Source organism: Podarcis muralis, chromosome 1 (assembly GCF_964188315.1).
Source record: "Podarcis muralis chromosome 1, rPodMur119.hap1.1, whole genome shotgun sequence".
NCBI classification, from domain to species: Eukaryota; Metazoa; Chordata; class Lepidosauria; order Squamata; family Lacertidae; genus Podarcis; species Podarcis muralis.
Window position 1 is genome coordinate 31,275,834 of NC_135655.1, and position 10,437 is coordinate 31,286,270.

At 43.0% G+C, this 10,437-nt stretch overlaps 1 protein-coding gene and 1 non-coding gene across 2 annotated transcripts; both read left to right on the forward strand.

The window, feature by feature from the left end:
* The first annotated feature begins 1,303 nt into the window (after window positions 1–1,303).
* PROX2 (prospero homeobox 2) lies at window positions 1,304–9,256 on the forward strand. Its single transcript, XM_077925570.1, has 3 exons — window positions 1,304–3,378; window positions 7,240–7,434; window positions 7,916–9,256. The coding sequence occupies exons 1-3, from the start codon at window positions 2,482–2,484 to the stop codon at window positions 8,099–8,101; spliced, it is 1,278 nt and encodes a 425-aa protein (XP_077781696.1). The 5' UTR covers window positions 1,304–2,481; the 3' UTR covers window positions 8,102–9,256.
* Window positions 9,257–10,273: 1,017 nt separating this feature from the next.
* On the forward strand, window positions 10,274–10,437 carry LOC114585706 (U1 spliceosomal RNA). Its single transcript, XR_003703960.2, has one exon. It is a non-coding gene; the product is annotated as a U1 spliceosomal RNA (small nuclear RNA).

Here is a 10,437-nt window from a genome sequence, read left to right on the forward strand (position 1 = left end):
TCCGCCAAGGTTGGCTCAATACGTTTTGCAGCCTGAGGTGAAGGACAAGTTGGTGCCTTGCTTCACACGCAGAACCTTACTGAAATGGCACTGAGGACAGGACAGAACCTTTCATTTCACCTGAGACAGGAGGCTTTGTTCAGGGAGCTCAGGACAGGCATTGTGGCATCCACATTTCTGGAAGCTCAGGCGGAATGGCCGGGTGCTGCCGCCCCACACTTGCCACCTGAAGAGATTGCCCCACCCCTGCCTAGTGGCAGGCCAGCAGTGCCACTCACCTAGCCAAAGTGGCAAAGTTTATGGGCCCCCCTGCAAGGTAGAGCAATACAAACCCCTGTTGGGAAGTAGTGAGGTTTGAAGAAGGGCAGTGTAGGCACCGCTGTATCTGCAGCTCCATCACTCACCCATGCTACCTAGGGCAGAAAGTGGGGGGCAAATAAAAATCTTTCGGGATTTTCCACACCCACCCATACATTTGGTGGGCAGAAAAGGGAACTCCACTGGCAGAGGGCAGCAGAGCTGTTTGAGACTCAATGAAGTGAATCCTCTGCCTCATCTGCCACCTTACTGTGAATTAAGGATCTTTCTGGATCATATTTTGTATCTTTTTATTCTATTTAAAGCTAAGAAGGTGGTTTCAGAAATTATTGAGAACCAGCACTGATCAATTGGTCAGTCAAGTCCTCATTTGGCTGACAATACTTGAGAGTAACTTCCATTTTTGGTTTGAAAGAGCAATTATTGTTCAAATGACTCTTTGAGGTGGGATTCATTCACACACCATCAAATGTAGGTTGTGCTATTGGAGCTCTTCCACAACAAACCCATGTCACCTAAATTTGGCTTTTTGAAATAAAGTGTAGGATAACTAATCTCCACACAAACAAGAAAGAATGTTCAATAAATAGCTGCCATCTAATCTCCCTGCAAGCAAATCAAATTGAATACTGAATAAACAGGTTGTCTGGGAGCAACCATAGTGTAAATGTTAAATCCCACATGTGAACTGCACCTGATGGTTGCATTTCTGTTTTACATATTCATAGGCTTCCTCAAGCTGGTTGGCTGCTGTTGGCCTTCCTCACAGCCCTGTGACTGGTGCTGCAGTTAGAGGGATCTTTAATGACAGCACCAGTGATTCAGTGCCCTCTTTCTCAGTAAACAGGTCTGCAGATGCTGTAAAAGTACAGAGTAGCATTCCATATACCTTTGCCAGCCAAGGTAAGTGGTCAATGCTACACAATCTCCATGTGGAGAGATTTTGTGGGGTCCCCCCCCCATAAGGTTTAATTGCAGATTAGAAAGACTGTAGAAACAACTTGTTTTTAAAATATCTCTGACAATACCTTTTTATCATGCTTTTTCTTTTAGAATCTCCTTTAAAAAGCTTTCCAATTGCAGTTTGAGGATATGAAAAAGCAACTTCGATTATTTGGGTAGCGTCTGATTGCTGAGAAGGATTTAAGAAGTGTCAATACTCTGACTATTTGCAGAGATTTTAAGAAAGTTTGATGAAGAACCCAGACATTTGGTGCGTGTCTCAGATAAATTTGGGTCTGAATTCAGGACTGAGTCATTATGAATTTGTCAGGATTCCTCTTGAGAAAACTTTTTGAGAAAGGTTGTTTTGGAAAGGGCATCAGATTATTTCAATATCTTGAGATAATGTCTTACTGTTCAATGTCTTCAGTGTGCAGTGAGAGGTTTGGCTGTTTAGTAAAGTACCTGTGGCAGCTGATGGAAATAGTTTCTCACAGTACTGTAGCTGTGTTTTTACATTCTTTAGAGATTTCTGGAGGAGACTATAAGGATGCAGATAGTAACTTTAGATATAACATGATCACGACTGGTGAGCATGCTTGCATTGGCACAAATGTGGGGGTTCAATCCATAAAGGACCTACCCTGGTGTACATCTGACTCCTAAAATTCAGTCAACATTGGCATATTCACTGTAGCCAAAATTGGCATAGAAGGTGCAAAAGAGAGCCAGAAAGAATGTCGTGATTAGATAGAAAGGTAGATTTCAGTTAAATGTTCAGAAATTCTTACTCATTATAAGAACAGTTTAGCAGTGTTATAGGCTAATGGGAATGTTGTAGAATCTCTTGGGGGAATGCTTCTTAGAATATATGATATACTACTTTGGGCTGGGTGTAGAATTTTCCAACTCTTCCAGCTCTATTGTTTGTTTTCTCTAGACAGACTGTAGTATTTGAACAGAGATGCAAGATGAATAAAGGAAATAATCATTTCTGTACACGTGGAAGGCTTGTGATTTTTATAAAATACTAGATAGTATATATTCTCTTCCTTTCTTTTGCTGCTCCAGATTTCTGGCCTTCAAAAGTGATTTAAAAAAAAAAGAAAAGTCATCACATATTGTGTCGCATTCGTACGTTGTGCCTGTATTACAATCTCCTTACCTAATAATTCCTACTATTTTGCTGGATACTAACCCTGCATCTCAAAGGAGAAAGATATGAATGGGAATCCTATTGCTGATCATTATGATTACAGACCTACTTCTGGACATGCTGGTGGACAGAAAGGAGACACTTGTGTTGAAAGAGACGGTTTCTTTTCTCCTGCTTCGTACTATGCATCCATAATATCACATCTCCTCAGCCAGCCACAACCTAACGGTGAGCTAGATCCTAGCTTTCTTCTCCCTTCCTCACAGAAAACTGAACTGCTGTTCCAAAGTGCTGGGGATGGCACATGTCCCAGGGAAACCTCCTCCCCGAGTCCTGACTGTGGCTTGATTAACTCTAGTCAGTTCCATAATGAACACCTGCAAGCTAAGAGGGCCAGGGTGGAAAATATTATCCGGGGAATGAGCCTGACACCAAACCCTATAGTGCCTGGTATCCAAGTGGAAGGAGATCAAAACCATTTAGAGAAAGTAAAGGGGAGCTATAGAGAGAACAAGAGGAAGCAGAGAGTTCCTCAGCAGCAAAGTCTGCATGATATTTCTCTGGCAAGAGCTGGCCAAAATGGTATTCAAGTGGAAGAATGCCTCCAGCTGAAAAAACAGCTCCACATTTTGCAACAGCAGCTGAAGCAACTACAAGAGAGGTTTGCTCAGCCTCATGAGCTGAATGATTCCAGTCCAAGCCAAGGAAGTATGGAGAAGACTTTGGGTTTGCTGAAGGAGAAGTTTGGACAAAGCTTGGATAGTCAAGGCGTTTCAAGTGGCCATCGCAGATATCGTTTTTGTAGAAACATCCCCAAGACGAGAGGATCTGAATGGTCAGAGAAAGGAACTAGAACAGCAGATTCGCATAGTCTGACTTCAGAAGACAGAGCTCTTTCAGAGATATTGAAACGTGAGTTAATACAGGTGGTGACACAGGCTGTGGACTCTGTCTTGAAGCAAGTATTTCCTGAATCCGCAGACCCTCAGCCCCATCTGCCAAGTAGTCCCACAGTAACAACCTCCTCTACTGGGAGAGAATTTACAGGTGCACCCAGCAAATGGCTTCCTAAGATTTCTTCCCACAAAAGCACCATGTCAGTAGCCACAGAAAAACCTCCAGCTTTCCCTTCTTATCCCATCCGCTCAAAAATGGAGAGAAAACCCTGCCAAGTACCACCCATGAATTATCCCTTGGTCATGACCTCTGAAGTTCAAGGAAACAGTATTTTTAGCCAAATGCTGCTATGTGGTCAGAATAGCCCTTGGGGCAGCCCGTCTCCAAAAATGGTCCCTTCTCCAGAATGCTTAGATAGGCCATGGCGACCAATCAAACTGAAGTCATCTGTCATGAGACACCAACGATGTCCAACGCCCTACAAATCTGCTGAAATTGAAAGTTTGGCCTCTCTTCCAGCTTCAAATGCAGAGTTGGCTGAAATGCAAGCTTTGATGGATGGAATGTACTTCCCTTCAACACATATATCCTTCCTATATCATCAGCGTCTTGTGTCAGCTGTGAGTGGCTGTTAGTGGTAGGCAAATCTGTTCATTGCAGCTTCTTCCAGTTTCTAACTATTTTTTTCAGTTTCCATTGGGGTTTTTTTTTTAATCCTCAGGAAAATTCACCAGCCTTCCAGTGCATATTACTTCTAAATATAATGCACTTTTTTTGTTTCCCCCCACTAATGCTGGCACCATCCTTACTGAGATTCAGACATCCAGTCAAAAGTATTTTATTTCAGGAGAGAAAGCAGCATCAGAGGCATTGCAGCAGGGGAAAACGGGTTATGCACTCATCACCCCACTCCAAAACACATCCTCCAAAAACAGTTTCTAACCAAATGACCCCAATGAGATTTTTGTTTTTCATACACTTGACTGTAGCATTTCACATCACATTGAGCTAGCATATTTGAACAGCAGATAACGTATTTTGACATTCTGTAACCAGAATCTTACAGGTTTCCCTCATTACATGAAGAAACAGGACAACTCCGCTACTTTATGTTCTGGATAAATTTATAGAACTTAATAAGAAGTAAGTAAAAGTTTATCTCATTCATCAAATGGCTCTGCCCTTGCAGGAATGGAGCAATAGAAACATTAACACATGAGGGTTTTTGTATGTAACTTTTATAGAGGTGACCAAAATAGATTATTTACTCCCACCCTGCTAAAATACCCAGGAAGGACCTAGTTATTGGCTGACACAAACAAAACAATAGCAAAAATAGTTACTAGATTTCTCTTTTCTGCTGCAAAGACCCATAAAGAGATTTTGTTAATTTAATTGTATCTTGGTTTGTTAATGTCCTTAGTTTATATGTAAGTACCATATATTTCAACTTGGTTTTTTAATCTCTTAGCAACAGCAATGTAACAATAGGCAAGGCTAAAAAACAAGCTTTGCAGCTCATCTAGCTCTGCCTAGTCCTCCTTAGTAAAGGCACTGTCTCTCTTAAACATTCCCTGTCAAATTAGCCCATAAAAGCCTGACCTCACTATCTGAACTGTTCAAGATTCAACATTGTGTTAAGGGCTCTCATTATGCCCAAACATTTAGAGAGCTATCACACCTTTAAGAGCTGTGCAGAAGGAAAAGTGATCTCAGGTGAAGCATCCCTCACCATTGCAAGTAAAGACACAGCTAAACAAATTCTGCCTTCCTTTTAGGATGGGTTATTTTAGGATCTGGATCTGGGAAGCTTAACTGCACTACATGTGCCTATAGAACAAGAGAGATTTCCAGAAAAATAAATGCAAGTCGAACAAGTGACTGGTACAATGCAGGATCTCACACTAGGTCAGATACTACTCCTGATGAATAACTCCTGACCTAGGGTGAGATCCAGCATTGTAATAGCTTTGATCATTGAGAAATCTAACAGGGACGACAGAACCTGCACTCAGTAACTTGACTGCTCAGCTTCCTCCCCTTCCTCTTGCTGTGACAAGTTGATTCCTGCAGGCTACAATTGATAGATATGGAATCACTGCTATATAATGACAACAAGAAACAGCATTTGGCAGCAATAGCTCTGCATCAGGAGTTGGCAGCCCTTAAAAATTGTTCAGCAAGGCAGAGTGTTACACAGCCCCAACTAATGTTAGCTTGGGGGACTGGAAACAGCAAGCAACTTTTTCCTTGACTCCGAATTACATCCAGGAAGCTTTAACCCCTGGCCATCTGAAAAAGGCTAAGCTGATGTTCTTCTTCTCTCGCTATCCCACATCTTCTCTGCTGAAAACCTACTTCCTAGACGTCCAGGTAAAAGTATTCAGCTTTTTGTATTCCAAAGTTAATGTATAAATATGTGCAGATGTTAATTTATTACAGACCAGGTTTTGTTCCAAGAAACTGAAAGAGGAAGAAAGGTATTGCAAGAAAGAAGTACCAGCTAGCAAATGTGCATACCGGTGTGTACAAAATAATTGTAATTGAGGGGTGGGTGAGGGGTTGTTGTTTGTTTGTTTGTTGTTTTATTATTATGTATTTGTGTTTTTATATTGTATTTTTATGTTGTGAAGCAGCCTGAGATCTATGGATGAAGGGCTGTATACAAATATAATAATTACAAAATAAATAATAATTTTAGACTGTACCATTCTTGCCTGCCTGCCTAGTCCCCAGACTCTCATTTGGATAAAATGTTTAATTCTGGGGTTTGTTTGTTTATTGATGAGCTATATTAGGTTCAGCTTTGATTGTGAAAGGTGGAATGTAAATAATAAATATAATACATTGGATTGGATTGGATCAGTACATCCCCCGTAAGGCTGTGGGTGTCAGGTTGGAATCAGAGCATACCACAAAACAGTTCAGAATTTCCCTGACTTTTCTCATGAATGAAGCACAAGGCCTCTTCGGAGATCAGTGGTGGAGCGTTGGTGGTCCCTAGTGACAGTTTACAGAGCAGCAACATTATTATGCTTATTCACAATGGATGGCGGGGAGGGGAGGAATGGATGGCCCATTGGTGCTATAGACTGATAGAGGCATTGTTTTCCACAAGAAGTTGAAGGAGGAATTGAAACAGAGGTTTGAGCTGGTGTTTGATATAATGCATATATTCCCAGTAAAAATCTGGCAGTGCTTATCTTTATGGGCAAGACCTACTAATATGTTTGCTTGAAAGCATGTATTGAAGGGACGCGGGTGGCGCTGTGGGTTAAACCACAGAGCCTAGGACTTGCTCATCAGAAGGTTGGCGGTTCAAATCCCCACGACGGGGGTGAGCTCCCGTTGCTCGGTCCCTGCTCCTGCCAACCTAGCAGTTCAAAAGTACATCAAAAGTGCAAGTAGATAAATAGGTACCACTCCAGTGGGAAGGTAAACGGCGTTTCCGTGCGCTGCTCTGGTTCACCAGAAGTGGCTTAGTCATGCTGGCCACATGACCCAGAAGCTGTATGCCGGCTCCCTCAGTCAATAAAGTGAGATGAGCACAGCAACCCCAGAGTCAGCCACGACTGGACCTAATGGTCAGGGGTCCCTTTACCTTTACCTATGTAATGATTAGCAAAGGACATGTTTTCCCCTGCAATTATTCTTTTAGTTCAGCGGTGGTTCTTTGAAAGTGACTTCTGCTCCAGAATAAAGGGGCAAGACGGAACTGGCTAATTAAGAAGACAAGCTGTCTGCATTAGGGGAGTCATATGCCCATGACTCACTGTTTCTGCTCATGTGTTCATGCTCCTTCACCCATGGGTGTTTTCATTGTTATGCCTCCAAAATGTGTCTCAATATTTCCCATCCACACAGGTGGGAGGTGCTTGTTAGGATGTACGTATCCAAGAATACCATGTTACACGCTCTTTCCATAGTTCACCCGCTGCATCACCTCCCAGCTCATCAAGTGGTTTAGCAACTTCCGTGAATTTTATTACATCCAGATGGAAAAGTTTGCCAGGCAAGCCGTCTTGGAGGACGTCACAGATCCCAGTGACCTCATTGTTACCAGGGACTCTGAGCTCTTCCGGATCCTCAATGTGCACTACAACAAAGGGAATGATTTTGAGGTGAGGTTACACTTGCTACCTAGTTTTATTTTGCCTGTTGTGGCATTTTTCTGAGAAAATGCCCTTTTTACCGGAACTAGATAACTCCATGCAACATAAGGACATACACAGTGAAAGAGAACACTTTAGGCTGTGCAGAAATGTAGTCTTTGGAGCACACTGGGGTTGCTGTTTTTCACAATATGCCTTTGTACATTGCAGGTGCCAATTGTACACGCCTTCGTGTCATCTAAAGCGGCAGTGTGTACATCTGTCTGAACACACAGATCAACATGTTTTTTCCAAACTAGTGCACCACAATGTTCTTTATTCCCCTCTCCTCAATGAGTGTTTTAATATAATTAAGCAAACTACTAACTAACTAACTAACTAACTTTTTTTGCAGGACATTCACTTTGATGAAGATCAGTCTACCCTAAGCAGATGTCAAATTGACCAGTGGCTGCTTCATAGTCCTAACTTTCTTCTTCTCTGTCTGTAGGTTCCTGATGGTTTCCTGGATGTTTCTAGTCTGACCCTTCAGGAATTCTTTAGTGCTGTCCGGGCAGGGAAGGACTTGGACCCGTCCTGGAAAAAGCCGATTTACAAAATAATTTCCAAACTAGATAGTGAAATACCAGATGCATTTAAATCCTCCACTTGCCCCAAAGAGCTGAACCAAGGTTAATGCGCAGTTATCATGGTACATATGACTATAAAACAAAGCTATCGCTTGAGGAAGAGGCTGACCAATGTCAACGTCAAATCACTACATACCAATGTAATGATTGAGATTGGACTTTGTGAAGAGCGCATAGTACCATCAATAGGCTGATTACTTTATGGAGTAAAGTATACAAAAGGCACTATTCTGGGGTGGGGAACCTCCTCCTTTCTATCTGCTGGTATTCCTAAATGGCCACTATGTCCATTGACAGTTCTACATACTATGTTACTCTCATTATGTCCGTGTTCGCTGGGGCTGATGGAAGCCGTAGTCCAAAACATCTGGACCATGCTAGGCTGATGAAGGGTGACCTACAATTTGATCCAGGGTTTGCTAACCTGGAGCCCTCCAGGTTTTCATTTATCATATTTATACACTACTGCCAAGGGATCCAACTTCCGCTGGCTCCAGCCAGCATGGTCAGTAAGAAGGGATGCTGGGAGCTGTAGCCAAGCAATGTCTGGATGTCACAGGTTAGTTCACCTTGCCAATCCCCCTACACAAAAAGCTAAGCTTTCCACAATCCCAACTGTATCCTCTTATGTTTGCTATTTGACTAATCTCAACCCCCCACTTTGCTAAAGCTCCAAACCCAAAACTGTGTGCCTGTAAATAAACTTTCGTAAAAGCTTCTGTAAACCTTCACAAGAACTTCAATTTTGCCTGTGAGCAGCCCACAGCCTTATGCGTGCTTACTCAGAGGTAAGTTCCATTGTATTCAATGGAGCTTTGCTCTGATTAAGTATAGATAGGACTGCAACCCTTAAGTAACTTAGCACTGCTTTTCTTATATTCGAATGTAGCTTGTTATTAGTCTCGTCTGTGTATTTCTAATGTGCCCCTTGGTGTTGTCAGGCGGAATAATTTTGAGCACTCTTCCTCAGATTCTCTGGAAGTTGCAGTAAGCATACTTTAAGCCCATTAGAAGTATCCAGTTCGATCCCTTAGGTTTCGCTGACATTATATACTGTCGTTTCAGTTTAGCATTCCTAAATTGTATGGATTTGGTGCCCAGTTTATCATAAAATAAACAGGATGAGCAGGATGTTATTATGAAGAAGCAAGAGGTTGTCTGAGATGTTGTGAAATTAGGGACAAATAAAAAGGAATAAAATGCACTAACCTTGCACTCAGTTATTAAATCTGATGCTTAAGCATCCCACATTCCAGGGATAGGTCCTTCTATCATTAAAACAGTTGGCAAAGTTTAGCCAGTACGTTGTGGCCTGCTGGAGTTCTTCTTTCTCCCATGTTCTAGCCAGACATGTGTTTATACATTCTTCTGGCTTCCGTCCAGAGAGGCTGAGGCAATCCAGTAAAATGGGTCGCATATAAATAATAAAATTATTAATATAGACACTTTTAGCAATTTGTTTCCCTTAATCCCCAGTTATATGGATAACCTGGTCAAGTGGAAACAGACTGAGATGTGCTCAGTGAAGCTGTATTCACTGTTTCCTTCAGTTGGTTAGCTATGTATGAAAGAATTTACAAACATGTAAAGTAAAAAGGGAAATTTTCTGCTACTTTTTGAGGGAAATATATACAGAAAGGCAAAAATGGCTACTCTGTTCCCTCTGCATAGACAACATATTGTTACTTCCTTCCCACTTCTCTGTGTAGAAGGCGATTGAGAGGGACAGCACATTAACCCAGGATTGGTTTCCTTTGGAAAAAGAGACCACTGGAGGCTTAGGGCATTTTGTTAATATTTGAGTTTATTTACAAATACACAAAGTAAGCACAGGTGGAGGGAAACAGCGCAACACCTTCCACTTTTAGCACAGCTTGTTTCCCTCGAACTTTCCTTCGGCTATGAGCGGCGAGCGCGGCGCTGCGGAGCCCACCGCGAACTCTGGGCAGCAGGCGGCGGGGAAGAGAGGCGGAGGGGCGGAGTTTGCGAGCTGCATGCAGATAAAGCGCCGCCGCGGAGCATTGTGGGGGATCACGAACCGGGGCGCGTGGCAAGCACGGAGAGATCGGGGCTCCGTTAGACTGGGTCGGTAGATGATGCACGACTGCGGGTGAGCGTAGGGAGGCGGGGACGGAGCGCTCGAGCGGCTCTTGGTATGTTCGCTATGTCCTGGAAGAGCGCGGGAGGAGGGCGGCCCGGGTCCTGTCGAAGCAGAAAGCATACTTACCTGGCAGGGGAGACACCTTGATCATGAAGGAGGTTTTCCCAGGGTGAGGCTCATCCATTGCACTGCGGGTGTGCTGACCCCTGCGATTTCCCCAAATGCGGGAAACTCGACTGCATAATTTGTGGTAGTGGGGGACTGCGTTCGCGCTTTCCCCTG